The sequence below is a fragment of the Accipiter gentilis genome, chromosome 4 (assembly GCF_929443795.1).
Source record: "Accipiter gentilis chromosome 4, bAccGen1.1, whole genome shotgun sequence".
NCBI lineage: Eukaryota > Metazoa > Chordata > Aves > Accipitriformes > Accipitridae > Astur > Astur gentilis.
Window position 1 is genome coordinate 27913765 of NC_064883.1, and position 23449 is coordinate 27937213.

The window sequence follows — 23449 nt, forward strand, 5'->3', positions numbered from 1 at the left end:
AGGGCATAACCTAGCTTTTAATTATTTTAGGCTTACTCTTTCTAATGATCTACTCAATAAGCTCTTTTCAGTGTCATTTTCCTAAATGTACAATGTTTCAGGATAGGAAGTTCTTAGGACAGAGGCTAGGTAAGTCAATACTAAGAAACTTGATTTATGCCACAAACTGAGAGGGTACACATTTACCTAACAAGCTCTCCAGTGCCACGTTAAAACATAAGGACAGGCATGAATAAGTGACCTATTTGTGTATTTGTCTGGATAAAAGTTTGTAACAGGAAAGACAAGTAAGTTAGCTAAGGAAATAAAAACCAAACAGAAAACTGACAAGAACACAGACATTTTACAGCTTTCTGTAGATACAGAAGATAACCATGATCAAATATATCCTAGTATGTATGAGGGGGAAAGATGCATTTACTTGTCATGCTTTTTTTTCCTCCCCACTTCTAACTGTAACAGTGAATGAATCCAGGAGTTACGCTGGCAGATAGAGGAGTCTCTCTCGTTTTATTATTCTGTCCTGGTGTTGTTCCACTTTTGTTAAAAGATAAAGCCAGATTACTACAGCTGAGAGTGCAACAGTAGCATCAGGCTCACTGTGCCTCATGTGAGCAATTGAAGGAGGCCGTGGACTTTATCATCAGTTGAATTCTTCACCCATGGAAAGTACGCTCTTTCTGATGTACCCTGCAATATGCTGGGGGGGGAGTCATTTGATGCATGTATTCTTATTGTTCCCCTTCCTTATTAGGCAGCAAGTGCCACTGAGAAGTCAGGCACTGCTAAATTTTTAGATCAGCTTGTAATCATCCAAGAAACAGATGGCGATTACAGATTCCATGGGCTGGGGCGGGCAGGGCGGGGGGGGCGTTGTTTGGTTTTGGTTGTGTGTTTTGTTTTTTTAAACTTGTACAGTATGCGCAATAACTTCATTAGACATTCATTTGCCTCTCCTAAATAATGTTTCATTTAATTGTTAACACAGTAGGTGAGGTCTCCAGCAGTCCATTCTTTACCTCAAAATTAGCTACAAAAAAACCCCCACTTCTAGTAATTTTCTTCTGTCTTTGGGGGTGATATGTTTTGAAGGACCTAAGCATAGCTCCCTACAAATTCCCAGCTTTCCTAACAAGCTTCTAACAGAAGCAGGCAACCAACATGAGTGAGACCAGACTCACCATCATTGTACCTGGGATGACCATCATAGGCAGCAGAAAACGCAGAATCCCTGGCTTTCACTTTTGGCACAGAAAACAAGGGAGGGAAAAATTACTTCCAAAAGCATTAGGCAAAAAGTTACACGCCACCTTCCTTCCCTCTCCTCCTTCCCACAGTTATTGGAAATCCAGCAGCAGTGACAATACAGAAGTAAGAATGTTATTTACTGTATCAGTTGTAAATGAAGTATTATTACAATTACGTTAACTAGCTAAAAATATAGCTTTAAGTCACACTAACCACTGAGTTTAAGTGTTTCAGTAGCACAGCCACATTATCTTTGACACAGGGTAAAAGACAGAGATAAGATCAACTCTTAATGATGCAGATGCCTGCAAGATCCAAGCACACAACAATTAGTCTTTGCTGCTACAAGTCATCAGTATTATAATCTCATCTACAACATGGGACCCAGTTGCTTTCCCTTTCACTTAGCAGAAAGTTTCATTCAACAGCATATTTCAGCATACTGAGAAATTAATTTACAGCTCTGAATGTGAGCATGTATTTTCTCACTTCTTAAGATACTTGGGTAATGTTTACATGTTTTCCACTCACATGCCCTTCTAAGTTATTACTGAATCTGACTGCATTACCAAGCAGAATTTTTCATTAGGTCTCTACCTAAACAACAACTGAGACCACCAAAGCAATTTGCTTGTGTAATTTATAAGAACCTTGGGTAACAGACACATCCCTGAAAATTTTTTCCCCATTAAGAATTCACACCTTTGCTGCAAGCTCTCTGCTTTCTGACACCATTGCTCAAGATCTCCCTTTATATAGTCACGTTTCCTCCTAGGATGGAAGAGTTAAGAGAACAGTTCTTGTAACTTTTTCCTTGGATGGAGCTTCTTCACACGTTCATTTTAAAATCTGAAAATCGTCCAAAACTCAAGTATAGTGGTATTTTGGCCCCAAGATCAAAAAGTTTAAAAGCCTGCAGAAAAATCTGCTTTTCCCTTTTTATCTTCACAAAGTGCTTCCTTCCAATATATGTCGCATCCTGTCAGAAATGTGGGAACTGCATCTCAGCTTCACCATTTCAATACATACTTATTCCTCAAGACAGTAAGACTCAGAGACTGCTATTGTCTCATTAATTGATATGCACCACACTGGAAGCGGTCTTAAATATGATTTTTCAGATGACTACTATGTTGGAGTTTACTTAAATACTATCATCATGAACTATGAGCTATGCTCATTTCCTAGTCTAACCTTTAGCTTAAGGATTTCTGTTTATTCTGCTAAGAAACCTAAGGATCCTTAATTCCTGTTCTTAATGAATCCACACACATAATTTGTATTTCTCCCGTGAGAAATTCTTATTTGTGATAACAGAGTCCAACCATCCTGAACACTTACTTTCATTTGCTGAACAGTGCCCCATCAAGCATTACGAACCGATACGGTAAGCATCTGACGGAGGAACCTGCAACGCTTCAGCGCTGCATTCTTGGCTAAGAAGAGATGTTTAGATTTGGACACATCAAATTAACTTTTTTGGTTTTCATGCTCTCTCATTCAGAGGGATTTTGTTTCCATGGGGCCCAAAGCATTATTCATGATTACACCTTGCAGCAGGGTAAACAAATGGAATAGCATCTGCAGAACACTCAGCGGATACTCACTCCTTCAACCATCATCTTCATATGAACATGAAGCTGCATTTCTCTGAGCACACTGTATTGCTGAGCTTGCTCTTTGAGCCCCCCCCAACAGAAGGATTTTTGTTTACAATTTTTAAATTTAAGTGCATGAACCAGTATGCTTCTTGACTACATTTTCTAATAGGAACAGCTATGCGTGCCACAGTACACTATTGCGGGAGCCATGTACAGTGTTGCATTTGTCACTATTTACTTTGTTATTATTTGTACTGGAGAGGTCTTTCCTCCCAGAGTAGCGGTAGTTCCAGTACAAACGAACACGCGTAGCAACGAGCTGTCGCAACAGGAAGATCTCTGTTCTCCTCGGAGATCTTCTCCCTCTTTCTCCCCAGGGAGACCGCCGATAGCTAACACACTGCCTGCCATCCAGCAGAATTCTCTCACCCTGTAATTATCAGCTTGCTGTCTTTCATTAAAGAGGCCTGTTTGGGAATTTTTCTACGAATAATGCTAGCCACTAAAGGAGCAAAAGAAACTTGTATATTTAAGCCCAATTCTGGCAAACTGCATGTCGTGCACTTCCACAACCGGAGATCTTTTTGCTTTGTAGATAAATACCTAGTTTCTTACCAGTTCGTGACATAGGATGTCACTGCTCACCGCTGACCCACAGAAAACTTGAAATCCTTTGTCACCATTTCCTACCAACTCACAGGGCTATCTCATGCAGACTATTTAACCTCACTCGAGCTTCTCTTCCGTCATCCATGTCATATCGGAACATACAGCTAAAGCGTTTCCCCCAGATCATCACTTCAGGCACCGTGCTGTTTAACTCGGATCTAACAGTGCTTAGCCTTGATGCTCAGCCTCCAGGCTTTGGGCAAAAGCTATCAGAACGTACACCAAAGGAAAAAAACTTCACCGGATTTGGATGTGTAGGAAACAAAAGGAACGCGGAGTTAACACAGAGGGCTTTGCCCGTTTCACGAAGCTGTTACAGAATCCATAGTCTAGTCTCAAATAGCACATTGACAGTTATTCTTACAAGCAGCAACCCATATAAACCCAACACTTGGACGTACAGACTTTGCACCAGCAAGAGAAGAGAGTAAGTTTCTGGCTTAGCCGCCCTGAAACCCGATTTTTGGTGATCTTTGGGCTCTACACTTTTAACCTGCCACGGCAGCTATTTAAAGATGTAAAGCTGCGACTTGAGCCTCGTAATGCCCAAACCATGTGACATCTTTACCAGGCTCCTAAATTTAACGCCGAACAGCAGCAGTCCAGCGTTACTGCACCCGGCACAGGGACTCTTTTGAAGACAGAGCAGCCCATCCTCCGCAGGGTGATATAGCACTCCGCAAACGTTGCAATTCTGCTGCTTTACCACATCAAAACCCGGCCCTCCTCCCCTCCCCCAAGCGCACAAAACCGTCAAGAGACACTTGCTTAAGCAAACTGCACCGAAGACGGCAAAAACTTCGCCAGTTAAACGCCAGTAACTGGGTTTTGGGGGGTTGCTTGGTTTTGGTGGCGGGCGGGTTCTTCTGGTTTTTTAACCGCAGTACCTTTATGCAACGCCCGCTCGCGGGTGGCGGCAGGAGCGGAGCGGCTCCGGCTCCGGCTCCGCTCGCAGCCCCGTCCCCTCACGGGCACCACCCGTACGCTGTTTAACGAGCGGGACCGCGGATCGATAGGACACGGGCTACCGCAGGCGCCCCGCCGCGCATCGCCGCCGCCCCGGCAGGACACCGCAGCCTCCCCCGGCGCCCCCCGCCCGCTCTTACCCTGCACCCCCCGACCCCCCGCCGGGGCGGAGGGCGACGATCGGCGGGCGGCTCCCGGCGGCACGTGCCTGCCCCGGTCCCGTCCGCCCCGCACCAGCCCCGCATCGCCCCCTCCCCCGCAGCCCCGGGGGGGAGGGGTGATGCCCCGGCGGGGCGGGCGGGCGGTGGTTCGAGCCGCGGCGCTTACCGAGTGGTTGACCCCCCACATGAGGACGCTGAGCAGCGGGTCGCTAGCCCGGAACAACTTCACTTTTTGCGCCACGAAGTGCTTTTTCTTGGTCTTGGTTTTACTCGCCATGACGGGCACGATGCTGCTGGGGGCCGCCATGGCGCTGCCGGCGGAGGCGGCGGGAGGGAGGGAGGGAGGGAGGGAGGAAGGGCGGACGAGCAGGAGAGAAAGGAAGGGGCGAGTCAGCGCCCCAGCCCCGCGGGCAGGCGGCCGGCGGCGGCGGGCTGGCAGCCGCGGGATGCCGCGCGCATCCCGGCCTGGCCGCCGGTGCCGCGCGCTGAAATGGCCCCGCTCGCGCCCCGCGGCCCCGCCTCCCCCCTCGCCGCCCCCCTCCCCCCGTCGCGCGCGCGTGGGGGAGCCGCCGCCCGCCACGCACCGCGCCGCCGCGCCGCGCCCCGCCCCCGCGGGCGGCGCGGGAACGCCGGCGGAGTTTCGGTTCCTGCCGCCCCACTGCGCATGCCCGCCCACCTCCCCCTCCCCTCCTCCCTTCCCCGGGCTCGCGCCTGCGCGGCCGCTGTGGCGAAGCCGTCGCCCTCCCGGCGGCCCCTGGAGGGGAGGGCGCGGGCTCGGCCTCGCCGCCCGCGCTGAGGGGAGAGGGGCCTCTGGAGACGAAACCGAGCTCAGCGCCCGCCCGGGGAAGAAAGCGGTTCTCCTCCCCTGCCCACCGCCCCGCTTCCCGCCCTCACGCTCGTCTCCCAAGTCCTTCGGGAAACAAAACCTACCAGCGTCCCAATCGTTGCGTAGCTAACCGTACGCACCGTTACTCTGCGCAGTTTTTGTAATATTTACCCAAGTTTCCCTCCCCATAAAGAGACCTCTGGGACCGAGAAGGGCCCTCCGAGGTAGGGCTTCGCCAACTGCTCCGACCTAGCTCCGATCTGTGAGCAGAGCGATTTGTTTCAGCCGGCACACAGCAAATCCTGAAAACTCCGACTCTTGCAGAAGTATTGCGCCCCTATAAACTATACTCCTCTATTCATACCCACAGCAAAAAAAAAAACCCCTAAACTGTTTCTTAACTGCCTCTGTGGCCACAGAGGATGTGGTCAGTGACAGATGACGTCCTGCAAAGGCACGTCTGCCCAGCCCAGGAACACGGTACACAACATACGCTTTCCTCCGCTGCATGATGAGGAGCCTTGATGGCAACTGCAGTCACTGTTCAGGGTCAATACGCACAGGTAACGCAGAGCGTACATCTTCTGTGCATTTACAATAAGTCAACCATCAACTTCTGAATCACCCAAACTGACCTGCCTGCTGTAGATCTTGCTTTGTTCATTGGCCAATCGTTCAGCAAGGTGACCAGATCCTTAGGGAAAAGCAAGAGCAGGGGTGCTCCACGAGGGTGGACGAACCGGCAGGCGAGGGTCATCCCAGTCCAAGCAGTGCCCTCGGCCATGAGGCCCAGTCCCACAGGGTCCACGCACAGTGGGCAGGGCCAGGTGCTGGCAACAGCACACATCAGCAGTCCCAGAGAAGCTGAGGTGATGAACCAGGTCGACCCAGGAAGGCACAGCATAGGCACAGGGTCCATCCAGGAGTCCAGAATGGATGGAACGGGTCCAGAAACAGGACTGCAGGCAAGCTACCTACAATACAGGCCCAAGGTACAGCCAGAATGCAGTGCTGGAGACGGGTATACCTACAACAAAGCTCAGGCAAAGACCTACACTGAGCCCTCCCTGAGCTTAAATGGAGGTCCTGGGCAGAGAGTGCTCCCAGGTGAAGCTGTTCAGGGCAACCAAGGTCAATAGGTGAGCTCAGGGCCCTGACACAGACTTACACAGCTGCTCATAAATTAAAAAATTGTTGCACCAGACACGGTTGTTCAAGTGTCTCATCCTCCCCATTTCTCTTTTGTCCTCAAGATCTCAATAGCAAAGTTATCTATAATGCTGGAATCCAAACCAGTAGTGTTTAATCTCCCTCCTGCATAGAAGCAGTTACTGGGATTTATTATATGGTCCATTTTGTGCATCTTATGGAGAGTAGGAGAGAACAGAGATGCTATATTTCATCTTCTGTCATATTTTTTTTTTAGAGCAAGGAGTTACTTAGGAGTTACAGAGAGACTAAACTGCAATTTTTGTCTTGAAAATAGATTCAACAATGACAAAAAAATCTCTTATATTTCTACTGCAGCCAGTGGAAGCAGCTGAACAGTCAGCACCTTTGAATAAAAGCAGGTCACTTAGATGCCTAAATATAGATTTGAAGTCAGACTTTCAGAAGAGTTCAGTACCCATTTTATTCCTTACATTATGCTTAGAATGTGACATCTGAGTATTGTACAATGCTGCACACATCAACCTGCCTAACACCCATCACATACGTGTCTTTCCTCTTCTTTACAGAGTAAATCCATATAGTGAAGCATTTTGGTTTATAAATGTGTCATAAACAAAAAACATCTTGGTAGGTTTCTTATAGGGAAGGCAAAGCTGAGGAAGTAAGTAGTTGCTCTTTTTTTTCCAGGAGACTTTCTTGTCATCTTGGCCTAGATTCTAAAGAGCTCTTCCCGGCAAATATGAATCCTTACCCAGGAAGGTTATTTTTTCAGAGGAAGAACAGATGTTGACCATAATCTTTACAGCAGAATTAAAATAAATCAAGGGCCTGGGCTATCTTCATGACAAGGTCTGGGGCAAAGATTTGTCCTCTCCAGTTTTAAGCACCAAGAACAGGATGGTTGCCTGTACGTGTCTATCCTGTAGGGACAACTGTGGGCACAGGTTTTCCACTGAATCCATGATATACATGCAGCTGGACACAGGGGTCACTTGAAGAGACAAAACTTGATTACACTTGCAACCTACACTCCCCTTGGGAAGCCTCTTTCTGGCTGTGCTTTAACTGGAGCTCCAGGCTTTTTCTTTCCCTCAACTGTAACCCTACCCCTTAAAATAAAACTAACCAGAGGCTGAGTCTGGGACCAGGACCCTCAGCCAGTGTCCACAGCAAAAATTTGCCTAGCCAAGTTCTTGCAGCCTAGACTTCCCTTTCAAACCCCTTTCTAGCTCCCCTGCAGCTGGAGCTCTAGGGCTCTCTCTCCCAGTTCTAACACTAACCCTGAGAGCAAACCTAATCTTATGCTTTAGCCACAGCCTAGGGTCCCCAGCCAGTGCCCACACCAAAACATTCTCATAGCCACTTCTCTTCACAGTCTACCTTTTCCTTTGGCACATTCCCTTTTAAGCTCCCCTCCAGGTGCAGCTCTAGGCTGTCTCTGCCCAAATGCCTACCTTAACACTAACACAGATCCTTAGACCAGGACTCCCTGCCAGTGCCCTCAACAAAATGCTCTCTGCCATGTTTTCTCTACCCCACGCCCTTACGTTTCAAAGCTCCTTTCTAGCTCCACTCCAGCTGCGGCTCCAGGCCCTCTCTTTCTCTCAACCCTAACCTTAACCCTCACACAAACCATATGCTGGGCTTTGGACATGGCCTCCAGCCAGTGCCCGCACCAGGAAGTTCTTGCGGCCAAGTTCTCCTTGCAGCCTACACTCCCCTGGGACAGTCACTTTCTAGCCCCAAGCCAGCTGCAGCTCTTGTTTTTTTCTTTCTGTCGATCATAACCTCAAAGCTCACCCTAAACCTGACAGTGACGTTGAGCCTTAGACCAGGCCCCTCAGCCAGTGCCTCCACCTAAAAGTTTTTGCAGCCAAGTTATCTCTGTGGCTCAGCCTTTTCACTAGCAGCTGCTTTCAAGCCTCCCTCCAACTGGAGCTCTAGGCTCTCTTTTTCTTCCAACACTAACCCTAACCCTCATACTAGCTGTACACTGAGCCTCAGGCCAGGACTGCCAAGCAGCATCCACAACAAAAAGTTCTTGTAACCAAGTTCTTCCTGCACCCCACACTTTCTAGGCCCATTCTAATCGCAGCACTAGGCTCTCCCTTGTTGTCAAATTTAACCCCTGCTGTAACTCCAACCATAATGGTAGGCTGAACCTCAGACCAGGCAGCCCTGCCAAGTTCTCCTTGAGCTTAGACTTCCTCTTCAAAGCCCCTTCTAACTCCCCTCCAGCTGGAATGCCAGGCTTTCTTTTTCTCCCAGCCCTAACGCTAACCCTGACATAAACCTCACTATATGCTGTGGCCCTCCTTTTAATGCCCACACCAAAACATTCTCCCAGCCAGCCAAGTTCTTGCAGCCCACCTCCCTTCTAACCCCACTCTCACTGCAGCTCTAGGCTCTCTCTTTCTCTCAACCGTAATCCTAACCCTAGCCTGTACTGGGTTTGCATGGCAAGGTTTTGGTGGGGGGGGGGGGGGAGGGCTACAGGGGTGGCTTGTATGAGAATCTGTGAGAAGCTTCCCCTGTGTCCAATAAAGCCAATGCCAGCTGACTTCAAGATGGACCTGCTGCTGGCCAAGCCTGAGCCCATCAGCAATAGTGGTAGCACCTCTGGGATAATACATTTAAGAAGGGAAAATAGTTGCAGCAAGCACAGAAACTGCAGCTGGAGACAGGAGTGAGAACATGTAAGAGAAACAACTCTGCAGACACCAAGGTCAGTGAAGGAGGAGGAGAAGGTGCTCCAGGTGCTGGAGCAGAGATTCCCTTGCAGCTCGTGGTGGGGAAGACCACGGTGAGGCAGGCTGTCCCCCTGCAGTCCATGGAGGTCCACAGTGGAGCAGATACCCATCTGCAGCCCGGGGAGGACCCCACGCCGGAGCAGGTGGGTTCCCGAAGGAGGCTGTGACCCCGTGGGAAGCCCACGCTGGAGCAGGCTCCTGGCAGGACCTGTGGACCCGTGGAGAGAGGGGCCCACGCTGGAGCAGGTTTGCTGGCAGGACTTGAGACCCCAGGGGAGACCCACGCTAGAGCAGTTTGTGAAGAACTGCAGCCTGCAGCAAGGTTCCATGTTGGAGAAGTTCATGGAAGACTGTCTCCCATGGGAGGGACCCCACACTGGAGCAAGGGAAGAGTGTGAGGAGGAAAGAGCGGCAGAGACAATGTGTGATTAACTGACCATAACCCCCATTCCCCATCCCCCTGTGCCGTGCATGCGGGGGGAGGAGGTGGAGAAGCTGGGAGTGAAGCTGCACCCAGGAAGAAGGGAGGGGTGGGGGGAAGGTGTTTTTAGATTTGTTCTTGTATCTTATTATCCTGCTTTGATTTGATTGGCAATAAATTAAATCCATTTCCCTGAGCTGAGTCTGTTCTGCCCATGATGGTAATTGTCAAATGATCTCCCTGTCTTTATCTTAACCCACAAGCCTTTCATCGTATTTTTCTCCCCAACGAGTTGAGGAGGGGGAGAAATAGTGTGACTTGATGGGCACCTGGTGACCAACACAAGGTCAACCCACCACACAGCCATATCAATAAACCCAATCAAAGGTCAAGCCTTGGATTAGAACTCACCAGGCCAAACCAAAAACTTCTGGCAACCAAATTCTCCTTGCAGCCTACACTTCCAGTTATCCATTCCTTTTCAGTCCCACTGCAGCTGAAGCTCTTGGCTCTCTCTCTCAAGCCTAACCCTGACTTTAAGCTGAGCTTCAGCCATGGCCCTCGGCCAGTGCCCACAGCAAAAAGTTCTTAAAGCCAATTTCTCTTGGCAGCCCACCCTTCATTTTGACAGCCCTCTTCTAGCCCCCTCCAACTGCAGCTCTAGCCCTTCTCTTGGCTTTCTCTTTTTCTCAGTCCTAACCATGACCACATGGTGAGCCTTAGACCAGGACACCCCACCAGTGCCCATGCCAAAACATTTCCCCTTCCAATTCTCTCTGCACCCCACTGTTTTTTTCTCTGAAGCTCCTTTGTAACCCCATTCCAGCTGCAGCAGCATGCTGTCCTTCCCTCAACCCTTAGTCCTTACTGGGGACTGAGCCTCGGACACAGGCTCTCTTCAGAGAGAGAGCTCACAGTCCAGGTCTTCTCTTTGTTTCTTTACGCCTTATGGACATTTCTGTGCATGTGTGAGGGAGGTTTTTGTTCATACAGCCTGGCATAATATGAAAGTTGTATTTCAGTCCATTAACAGTCTTTTATAGCATGACACCATGAGTATACATTGCAGTCAGCATTCATGGTGCATATACAGTATTAGAACATAAAAGACCTTCTGGGACAGTATTAAAATCTTAAGAGCTAAGACCAAACCTGGTATAGTGTTGCCTGTAATGCCTATGGAGAGACATCTCTTGGGCAATGTACCTCCACAACTGCATTCATGCTGCATTGCAGGTGAAGCTGCTTGTTTCACTTGACAGATAACCTGTGAGCAAACCAACTCAGATGCTGTGATGATGGTCCAGGCACTGACAGGAGACTGAAGGGCCAAATTATGACCTTACAACCTGTTCTGATGTTGCAGTGGGTCCTTAGCTGGCTCTTGGAAGTCTACTTAGGATCTGTAGGTTCCAGTGTTGGTAAGAACACTTATAAAAATAGAAGAGGAGATTAATTCTCTGAGTTACTGGGCATTTCAAATCCTGACTGGCACTTCCTAGTCAACTTTAAAGAAATCCACCCCTCGCAGATACAGAAGTGTTTGAGACTCCTTCAGTGTGTCCAGAGTTTTTGATAACTGAACGTAAAGCTTTTGCACTCCACAAGGACTGAATAGGGGAGCAAAGTCAGGGTCAATTCACAGTGCTTGGAAACTTTATTAAATAGGTGTGGTATCACCAGTGGACTAAGATAATATTTTTGCAAGCACAGAACATGCTCTGCCTCTGATGAAGTAGTTTACTATTCTTAATAGAACAGAGTGTGTTCAGAAGCTTCAGTGGAGACCAAAGGGAAGACCCTCTGAGCTTGTAACAAGTTGCAAGATAGGCTTGGGGAAAACTGTTTATTTTGGTTTGTCCTGTCTGCTTCAGGTTTTTTCTGCAATTCAGAAAATTTCTGCTTCATCCCACTTCTGGTGCAAGATGTTCTCAGCTGGAAGCTGGTGGACAGGGGAGAGAGAAGAAGAGAGAATGATGTAACAAGACTGTGCTAATGAATGGCTGTCCTTGACTGACTTCAAGAGTTAGAATAAATTAAAACAAAGGTGTGAGCTCTCACCTTGAATTTTAAGAAAAGCTTGGGATTAACCATGACTAGCAAGCTCACTTCTACAATCTGTTTGCTCTTTTTGATGCTTGCTGCAAAGTTTTGTTTAGCATTAATGTTTGAACACACATTTTCTAATTTGTTACTTTATTCCAGTATGAAAAAAAGTATATGAATCACTTGCTTTTTGTTTCAGTGGTCATCACGAGCAATTCTACTGGTGAGTTAGGGTCTCTAATTTTAAGGAAAGGGATATCGCATAGTTTGTAAGTGAGGCCTTGCCTAGCTACTGGAAGGTAATATTTCCCTTTATAATTATTTTCTGCAGCTGCAAAGAACAGAAGGCCCACAGAGTTTCCCTGGGCCAACTGCCATAGAAACTAATTTCAGCTAAGGCAGACTCATAAATTGTTCCATTACTCCATAAATTGGTCTGGGCACATGTCACTTCAAGCCAAGCTGGGTTACTTTAAATCTAGCCTGTAGTTCTAAAATACTGCTGCTTTTTTAAAGAACACGTCTTAAAGACATGATGAAAATAAATAATATCTGAAGTGACTTAATCTTCTACAAGAGCATGAAACCTACAAGGATATCAAATTATTAACCATTTTACTGGACATACATAAAGACCAGACTAAATATTTTGAAGACAAAGCCTTTCCTCCATTTGTAAAAACAGAAAAGGAGAAATAGAAAACCAGTATCTATAAACTATTTAAAATGCAGACTCCTTAATTGCTCTGTATTCAGAAGAACAAATACAATCTGTATGTGGGAATGATTACTGCCTACATATGTTTACAGGCAGAAAGCATCACCCGCCAGTTTTCAGATGTGCCATCAAGAGCTACAGGATTCACAGAATTTCACATCATTACAGAAGATTCCAAACAGTCTATGAAACAAAATTTAAAATACAAAATCACAATTACTAAAATTAATTTACGAAGATCAATGTAATAATTTCTTAGGCAGAAAGGATTCTGACATTTCATTTTAAGCACTACCAATTTCCTTTTGTTCCTCGACAGGAAGCACAGTACATAACCAAAGGCCTGCAAAGAGACTATCAGCCCCAGTTAGAGATCAGGCATCTAACCTAAGCGATGCTTCCTTTTTTTGTTTGTCTGTGTTATTTAAAGGTAAAAAAATAGGCAACCCACTCCAGTCTAGGCTTGGGAAATTAGTACGGCCAGGCATAGCTCCTTTAGTCACAATCCTAAAAGCAGTAGAAGCCAGGACAGCTTCTTTTCACCTTGCTCAGCTCTCCATAAACAAGCCACCTAAAAGCCTCCCTGCGATCAGCATCCAGCAGTAGCAGTGTCCACTTTAGTTCAGACAAAGTACGTTCTCCCTAAGCAGAGAAATGCTAAAGCCCAACTATCCCACTCCCGCTGGGGCCCTCAGCTTCCCTTTTATGACTTCCCCCACTTAGGCAGCACAGCTGTCAGTTCCACCTCCCAGCAGTTTAACAAGCCACAACTGCCAGGTTTTGCAGCTTATATAGTCTTTAAGGACTAACCTCTTCCTTTTTCTTTAGTGAAGGCTTTTAACCCTTTCCAGGTTCGTCGTGACTACAGCTCAAACTTCTGAGCTGTTTGTGTGCAGCTTAGTAACTGGGATTTTCTAGTGTCTCTCTGTTGATCCAAATTCCTGTTTTATCAGGTGTAGTCAGCTAGGAAACTGCAGAACTGTTCCCGTACGCTGTTGCTCCAGCTGGGGGGTTAGAGGGCAGTATATAAGCCAATATATAAATCTTTTTTCCCAGCAAATAGATCAAAATTAATAGATTTCACTATTAAACCTGTGATAATTTATGAATGGTATCAAATACGTGTAAGCTTAATAAGGACATTCTGTATATACATCTTCTTGTTTATTCTTCAACTTGAAAGGTATTTTTCTCAGCATCAAATAACAAATGTCACTTTGAATAATCTATTAATTGCACTTGTGCCTCTCTAAAAGATGGTATTTTTTTCAAAATATGCTCTTTTTCTTATTGAAAAGATTTTAAGCTTCCTGTGTCTGATTTTAATAACCTTTAAAACATAAAAGGACACACATTTTAATAATAGATTAAGAAATAAAATGTAGGTTTAATTTCTGTAATTGCACATCCTTTAATAAAAAATGCTTGGTGCAGAGCTTATCTTATTTGGTAAAATACACTGCAAGATCCATTTTCCTCTAGCTATTATTTTTGTTACCTGTAAAATTTCAGAAGAATTTTACTTTCTGCTACAGCACTTCAGCAGCCTTTTCAATTTGTAGCCCAGAAATACAGCTTCCTTAGCATATGCAGTTTTAGCATTTCTTGCTTATTGTGGTTAATCACAGGAACTACAGTAGCTAAAGAACTTGGAGAACTACAGTCATTCCCGCATGTTCTAGTTTAGACAGTTGCCGTTGTTACTGAGGCTTTTGTTTTAAGAGAAGGTTATGTTTGTGCACTCTTTCAATGTTGCTATTGGACTTTCTAGCATTTTTCTTCTGGAGACATTGAAAAACTACACTAATGCCAATTAGGTTAGCCCTAGAAAAGTCTCGTGAAAATCATGGAAAAATAAGACACAGAGTTTTCAAAGCTCAGTTTACAAACCCATCCTTTTATTTTGGATGCCTCCATTTTGGACAGAAAACACCAGATACCAAGACCCTGAGCACTGACAACAATAACTGTATCTTGAAGTTCTAGCGGCACAGTCCTTGTGAAAACCAGGTCTCACATGTATCCGTATGGTTTCTAAGTGAAGTAACATTTAAAACATCTGTCCCTAGGTACATTTAAAGGATTCACGCGGTCAGCATTTCACCACACATCAGTTTGCTCCTGACTTCATCCATTCCTGTTCTGAAATCTCCAAAGAAGGAAATCCTGCAACCTTCCTCTTTTGGGGGTTGCTTAGTCTGGAGAAGAGAAGGCTCTAGGGAGACCTTAAAGCAGCCTTCCAGTACCTAAAGGGGGCCTATAAAAAAGATGAGGACAGACTTTTTAGACGGCCTGTTGCAATTGGACAAGGGCTAATGGTTTTAAACTAAAAGAGAGTAGATTTAGACTAGATATAAGGAAGAAATTTTTTACGATGAGGGTGGTGAAACACTGGCACAGGTTGCCCAGAGAGGTGGTGGATGCCCCATCCCTGGGAACATTCAAGGTCAGGTTGGACCTCTGAGCAACCTGATCTAGTTGAAGATGTCCCTGCTCACTGCAGGGGAGTTGGACTAGATGACCTTTTAAGTTCCCTTCCAACCCAAAGCATTCTATGATTCCAGTATTGGGCACCTGCACAGGGGAAACATTTTTCCATCTATCTAATAAGAATTCCCCATGCTCTGACTTGTGTCTGTTGCTGCTTGTCCTGTCACTGGGCACCTCTGAGAAGAGCCTGGTTCTGTCTTCTCTATGCTCCTCTCCCATTAGCTATTTGGAGGAAGCAATAAGACCTTCTGTTTGCCTTTATTTCTCACTGCTAAACAAACCCAGATCTCTCAGCCTGTTCTCACATGCATGTCATGCAGCCCCAAAACCATCCTGGTGGCCCTCTACTGGGCTTGCTCCAATGTGTCACTGCCTTTCTTGTCCCAGGTACCCCCAAACTGGGCACAGCGCTCCAGATACAGCCTCACAAGTGCTGAACAGAAGGGAATAAACACTTTCCCCAAACAGGTGGCTACACCTTTGCTGATACAACCCATTTATTCTGTCCCATATGCAAGATCCCAGATCCCATTTGCCCTTGTTGAACTTTATGAGTTTCTGTCGGATCATTCTCCAGTCTGTCCAGATCCCTTTGAACAGCAGCCCTGGCCTCCCAGCATAACAGCTGCTCCCTCCAATGTCATATTCCCTACAAACTTGTGGAGAGTGCACTCCATCCCACCCCCGAGGTCATGAATAAAGATATCAAACAGTATTATCCCCTCTACAAATCCTTGAGGGATGCCACTTGTACAACCAGTCGCCAGTTCTGCTTCATATTGTTGATTACAACTCTTTGAGCACAGTGGTCCAGCTGATTTTCTACCCATGTTATCACCCACTTAGAGAGTCCATACCTCACTAATTTGGCTGCAAGGAGGTAATGGGAGATGGTATCAAAGGCCATGCCAGAATCAAAGTAAACAACGTTCAGTGCGCCTCCCTTCACCCCAGAACAAGTCATCTCATCACAGAAGGCAATCAGATTGTTCAGGCATAATTTGCCCTTGATAATTCTGTGCTGGCTGTTCCCAATCACCACCTTATCTTTCCTGCGCTTGGAAACGGCTTGCAGGAGAATTTCGTCTGTGACATTCCCAGGGAGTGCAGTTCAGCTGAGTGGCCTGTACTTCCTCAGATTCTCCTTCTTGTTATTCTCCAAGATGGATGTGATTTTGCATTCTTTCTTCTTTATGGCTTGTTTGTAATATATTATTAATTCAATCAATAAAAAACCCCCAAACAATAGGACCCTAATATGCTATTAGAGGGTTAGAATCTATCTGGTCTCTCCTTTTAAGGAAATTTTATATTCTAATGTAAAAAACTTGCAATGCTTAGGTTTCAGTAAATTGTGATATGTTTCTGCTAGAGAAATTTTTACTCTAGGTAACGATCTTGTCTCAAATTCTTTTGATTTGTATAACAAATACACATTTTCCAAGAAATTAGGCAGTCCCTTCCTTAAATCTATTTTCATTACTAAAAAACTTTCCTGATGCCTATAGACATTTAAAATATCATTTTATATAAAATAAATACGAATAATCAGCTTGACAAACAGCAGAATAAGAAAGGAGAAAAAACAAATTTATATGAAGAAAAACTTGGTGGAAGAGCTGCTTAGGCACAAGACCGAAAGAGATTCTAGTGACGTGTCCAAGAAACTGCATTAAAATGCTGTAGACCTGAATAAAGAGAAAGGTTTTTGAGTGTATGTTAATGTGTCGCAAACCTGCGATTGGACTCATCTTTAATATGATTAAGCAGCTGCAAGCCACAAGACCACCACTCTTTTATGTGAGGCAGTGGTAATGGTTGAGTTCAGTTTACTAAAACTCTTCTGTCTCGTACATGCTTGAAAATGCATGTCTATGAGGCCTGACTTACACAATTCTTTTTTGTTAATGTTTTGTAATTAAATGAGCAGTGTAACTTTTAATGTAAATGGTTATACAAGTGCAGAGGTGACTGCAGCTGCTTATACTAAATAATTTTACTAGCAAAGGTAGGTTATTTCCTGTTCTTAGGAGAAGTTGCTACACCATAAGAGCACCACTTTACACATACGACATCCTCTACCCTAAGCGATTGTAGTGCTTTGCCTATTCTGGTTTAAAAAAGTAGGTTAAAGAAAATAATTGCAGCTGTTCTAGAGCTGAGGAAGTGTCTCTTTGCCCAAGGGTTCTTCCTTGGTAAGCTTTAGCAGTGGAGGTGGCACTTCCTGGCAATCACGGGGATAAGATACTTCTCAGTCTGTACATGTGGCGTGGTGTCAGTAACCAGAGTCCTGCTATGAGAATAATTAGTAGGGATTATTAGTGTTGTTCAAACAATGTGACCTGTGTGCAGACAAAGCTTTGAGCATTATACGATGTCCTAGCATTCTTTGTAGAAGTCTTCAGCAGCACATCTCCCAGGTTTGTTATCAGAGCTAACAGGTTTTAGGTTCTCCCAGTTTCACTAGGGAAGCATGACAATTTCTAGGAATTCAGCTTTGGAGAAAGCCAGTGGTCCCATAGTGAAAAAAAAGAGCCGTTCTAGGCAGAAGCCTGATCAGTTTGTTTGCTCCAAACTGATTACATCACATCACTACCAAAAATACTCTATATGTAATGGAAGGCAGATATGGCCAGGGCTAGGACCAGCACCATTTACATTGCAGATATTGTTTTGACAAGTAAATGAAGGTAGACTTCCCCCATTTTTTGTTGGTGGTAAAAATATGGTCAAATAATATGAGCTATGCTTTATTTTAAACCTAAACCAACACAATATAGGTATGTGATTTATAATAGCTTATAATTGGTTATTAGTGTATTCTACTTTGATTTTAACTGCTTTTCTTACCTGTTTTCTTTTTTTTTCCAAATGTTCAAGAATCCAGTTTGTATTTATTTTGCATGAGAGCAAAATCCAGCAGAGAGTAGATGTACAATTGACATAACACAGATGAAGGCAGGGTATAGAATTATCCATGTGAGTTACTATAAGCCAAAAGAAATCCCTTTTCTAAGCACAGAACACATCTTAACCCCAGCTAGTTCCTTTTCTTACATCAAAAGGCACAGTTGTTTTAAAATCAAAGACGTTACAATGATTAATACCAGGAAAGCATCATTAGCAGGGGGAAAAAGGACTGAAATCACAGGTAAACAACTGATACATGCCCAAAGCCCTCTCTGAAGTATACAGTTTTACATGTGCAAGGTGGGTAGGATTAGAGTGGCAGAAAATGGCAGCAAAAGAAGACATACTACAAACCACAGCTAACTTAGCCCTCAACTTTCTTACACTGTCACTGTTTCTACAGTTGCAGATGAAGTTGCAGACACATTTCCTCTGCAAGGCAGGCAGAAAGGGCAGCTGAGAAGCTTGCAAACTGCAGAGTAAGTGCAGCACTGCAGGAGTTTTCATATTAATATAAATCGCAGCTCTTTGATATTAGGTACTGCACAGTCCTGCAGAAATTAAGGCAGAGTTCCCATCCTATGTTGAAGAACACAACAAGGAAGCCAAGAGGCTTTGTTTTGCTTTGAAGCAAGGATGAATAAAGACTGTCTACGAATGAAATATCCATGTGTTCCACTGTGTTTTTTAAGTTCCTTAAACAACTACATTTTGATTTGAGCTCAAGCTTAAGAAATGTCTTAAACTACTGCCCCATGGTAGGGAAGGGCTCCAAGGCCTAAAGGCTGTGCTGAATACAAGAAGCAGACTATTGGTGACACTGGACCAACACCACACTTACTGTTGCAGACCCTACTTTTCAGTTTAAAACAATATTTACTGACAGAAAATTGTCAAAACAAAAATAGAAGTCAGACATGCTTTACTATTTGTGATGGGGAAGGAAACCATTTCTATGTTGCTCACAGTTTGCAGACCACATGGTTTCTGTTCAGGTTCCTGAGGGAAAATGGGGGAGGAAAGAAAACCTGTGGCAGATTGTGGGGTCTCTTCTATTTCCAAAGCGGAGAAAACTCCAGTAAACATAACCATATAACCTGATATTTGTGTGTCCTTTTCCCTATTATTTTGGCTGCTGAATATTGCAAAGGAGAGGCTTTAGCCATTCTTACACATGGCAAACAAGTCAGCTCTTTACACTAATTGGCAAGCAGAATCTATTTTTCAGGATTGTTTTAGAATCATAGAATGGTTTGGGTTGGAAGGGACCTTAAAGATCCCCTAGTTCCAACCTCCCTGCCATGGGCAGGGACACCTTCCACTAGACCAGGTTGCTCAAAGCCCCATCCAACCTGGCCTTGAACACTTCCAGGGATGGGGCATCCACAACTTTGCTGAACAATCTGTTCCAGTGCCTCACTACCCTCATGGTGAAGAACTTCTTCCTTACATCTAATCTAAATCTACCTTCTTTCAGTTTAAAGCCATTACCACTGGTCCTATCATTACATGCCCTTGTAAAAAGTCCCTCTCTCGCTTTCTTGGGCTGGAGCACTTGCCAGTGAAGACTGAGGCAAAAAAGTCATTGAGTACCTCAGCCTTCTTCATGTCCCGGGTAACCAGGTTCCCTGTTTCCTTTTGGAGAGGCCCCACATTTTCCCTAGTCTTCCTTTTATCACTGACATACCTATAGAAGCTTTTCTAGTTGCCCTTGATGTCCCTGGCCAGATTTAATTCTATCAGGGCTTTAGTGTTCCTAACCCGATCCCTGGCTGCTCGGACAATTTCTCTGTATTCCTCCCAGGCTACCTATCCTTCCTTCCACTCTCTGTAGGCTTCCTTTTTGTGTTTGACTTTGCCCAGGAGCAACTTGTTCATCCATGCAGGCCTCCTGGTGTTTTTGCCTGACTTCCTCATTCAGGTGATTCCTGAATTTTAACCAGCTTTCTTGGGCCCCTCTTCCCTCTAGGGCTTTATCCCATGGTAGTCCACCAAGCAGAACCCTGAAGAGGCCAGACTCTGCTCTCCTGAAGTCCAGGGGAGTGGGTTTGCTGTGTGTCCTCCTCGCTGCCCTAAAGATCTTGAACTCTACCATTTCATGGTCACTGCAGCCAAGGCTGCCATTGAGCTTCACATTCCCCATCAGCCCCTCCTTGTTGGTGCGAACAAGGTCCAGGATAGCACTTCTCCTTGTTGGCTCCTCCATCACTTGGAGAAGGAAGTCATCATCAATGTGTTCCAGGAACCTCTCGGATTGCTTATGCCCTGCTGTGTTGTCCCTCCAATAGATATCGGGGTGGTTGAAGTCCCCCCATGAGGACCAGGGCTCGTTGTTATCTGACTATCAAAGAATAGTGTGAAGACACCATTAAAAAATTTACAAGAAAATATTATTCCTTGTCATTTATTGCTTGCACAACTATGCAGACACATACACAAATACACCAGCCAGAAATAAGAAGGACTGTTGCAGGAAAGAGCTGACAAAAAGGGAAATGAAGGAGAGACAAGTAAATAATACAATGAAAAGGGAGGGAGAGAGGAAGCAGCATTCTTTTCTGCACACTCTTTGTGACAAGAAAATTACTTTGGAGGTTTAGGCATTAGATTAGCTATTTAAAAAGGAATAGAAGAGAAAGCATGAATGAGACTGATCTTTTGAATCAAGCATTACCTTATAAATGAAATCAAATAGCTTCTGCTGGGACAGCAGGTCTCATGAAGTATGCCATCAAAGTGACCAACTCTGTCAGATAGCAAGTCATGTCTCCCCTTTTTCTCAGAGCAAAGAAAAAAATTGGATGACTCATCACATCAGTATTTTATTTATTTGCTTTCTCATCCATTACTGGGATATTTTCTATCAGTTACCAGGTTCCTCTTGGCTCTGTCCTTCGTCATGTTCACTGGCAGAGAGTAGTATTAGCTTGAAACAAATCTCTCAAGGAGAAAGATGTATTTCTCCAGGCATTTTGGTAAGTCTGAAATATTGTTTCTTCTAACAGTCTCTAAGGAAAACTAGGAAAAAAGCCAAGTAGGAGTATCTTTTGCATGAGGATCTATTTAAAAAATACATGTAATCTTTTGTATATTAATTGGGTTTCTATGAAGAAAATAGTATTTGCACATCAGAGAGCATAGGGTATGGTAAAGGAATGGTCCATGCTGTGGTTAGGTCCTAACAAGCAGGAGAGGGAAATGCAATCCCCTCTCTACCATACACAGAGAGCTACACTGGCAAGCTTTTCACTGCAATTTAGGAGTATCACAGACACCATCCCCAAGGCACCATTCCCTGACAGTACCTGCTGTCTAGCTTTAGATTATCCCAGCTAATACTCAAGGAAATTATATACTAAATTCTTAATGTTCTTCCAACTACCACACCAATTGTTAGTTAATAATAGTAGTAATATTTAAATAGTAATTACTAATATAGTAATAATAAAAATTGAAAAGGGAAAAAATCATTACAAAAGCAATTAGCAATTTATAGGAGAAAGTAAGTAATTTCTCTGTATGCAGCTCTGAGGTTATTCCCACATTTAAGTGTTTTAAGAACTATGCTTTAAGCATTTCAGGCAACAGTCTAACAAAGTGGATAGATACGTTAAATGTAAGATTAGTATAGGATAAAGATGAAAATGTACAGCCATGTAAATAACACAAACATAAGAGGATTAAGGTTGATAGCTGAACCAGTTAAAACTCCAGTTTCTAAAAACTCCTCCACCATTGTCCTGGAGAGTTTCATAACTGATTTCCACAGCAGTGGAAAATTTTGGTTTTTAAAATCTCATCCTAAAAATTGTCCATAAATATGCAGACATATTTCCTGTGATTTCCAGGTGAAATTTGACAAGTTTACAAGTAATAATCAATCTCAGAACTCAGCCTCCAGTTTGAGGATTTGGTTTTTTTGTTGTTTGGTTTTTTTTTAAGTTGTCATCTCTGGTACTAAAAGTTAAGCGGCATAAATGATACCTTCATTGACTTCACCTGGTCAACTGACTGGGTTGGACCTCAGTAAAGAGTTCTGGTCACACAAAAAGTCCTTTCAGAAAGATTAGCTCTGCGCTGCAGGTGGTAGTGAAGCACTGTAACAATATTTTAACCACTTCAGTAAAGAGTCGTCATCACGCCAGATGTACACAAAGGAGGGAACTGAGGACAAGGAAAGTGTCACTGATGATATATTTATCACCAAAGTAGAAGTGCACTTGAAAAATATTCAGGTAAAAAGAACTACCTGAAAAATAGCTATTCTATGGTTAAACTACTTCAAGCTGGTACCTAGAGAGAAGAAAATGTGAATAATAACACCTGAGGACTGGTTCTTTTGATTTTCGCTCAGGAGAACAACTCAGGAGAATTTTGCCCAAAGAAGCATGAGACTGCTTGGTTGACTTGGGATCTACTTACACTGGCCTTGGTAAAAACATATCTGCCTTGGAAATGAAGATGAATGGTTTAAAGGAAAGGCCATAGCTCAAAAGGAAGGGAGCACTGGAACCGGTATGGAGTCAGGTACAGCTGGACCTCAGTGCACAGCAACCACACCGTGGGAAACTGCTGCAGTGGGAAGAGGGAAAAGAGGGAGCAAGCTGTAGGCAGCCTTAACGTCTGAAATTAAATGAAACCATGCACCTCCCACCTCTAAGGCAAGAAATAACTGGTTTGGGCATTCTTAGCTTCCTGATAGGGAGAAATTTCCAATATTTTGGCCCTTTCCAAAATGCACATTTTGCCTCCTGGGCCTTGTTCTGCCAAGAGAAACCTGAAGTTTTCGCTGACAGGACACATTTGTCCTTTGCTAGGCAGAACCTGTTGTTATTTTAGGAAAATTTTTGTTAAAAGTATCCCAAAGGAAGTTACTAGTATTATCTGACATTTATTTATCTATTAGCTTTTTAAAGCATGGAACAAATTATAGTTTACTTGTTAATTAAGTGATTTTCAGCAGATGGAGAAAACAGACATTGAGAGGTTAGAATAAATTGGCCGTACAAGTTAATGGCACTCAGGAACATGAATCAGTATCTTCTGGCAAACAGGGCACAAGTCTTCGCCAACTGTGCCACTGTGACAATATGGGCTTATCTGGTATCACGTGCTCTCTCTTTCCATGTTTGCCTCCTGCCAAGAGGTGCTGCATTATACCTGCCAGGAGGGCCCTCATCCTGGCACATGGTATGGTCTGGCCATAGTCACTGCCCTACTGAAGCCCTCTTTACTCGGTGAAGGACTCTATTTTTCACACACAAAAAAGCCTTAACTGTTGACTTTTCAAGGCTTAAGTTCAAGCTTCTTTCTTCACATCATTGTCAAAAAGCCTTGCAGACCTGATCCACAGCAATTAGGTTTACTAATGCATTTTAATCCTCAACCCTTTTAGTCACTTTCTAAAAAGTCATCTAGTTTAAGAGATGATTTACATGATTCAAATTATTAATTTTTTGAGATCTCTGAA

At 44.4% G+C, this 23449-nt stretch overlaps 1 protein-coding gene across 1 annotated transcript in view; it reads right to left on the reverse strand.

The window, feature by feature from the left end:
- The window catches only part of PIP4K2A (phosphatidylinositol-5-phosphate 4-kinase type 2 alpha), a 114920-nt gene extending 109777 nt beyond the window's left edge, over positions 1–5143 (reverse strand). Inside the window, exon 1 of the mRNA XM_049798216.1 lies at positions 4812–5143. Within this exon, the coding sequence (XP_049654173.1) occupies positions 4812–4952 (141 nt within the window). The 5' untranslated portion in view covers positions 4953–5143. The remainder of the gene's footprint in view (positions 1–4811) is intronic.
- Between the last annotated feature and the right edge of the window lie 18306 nt (positions 5144–23449).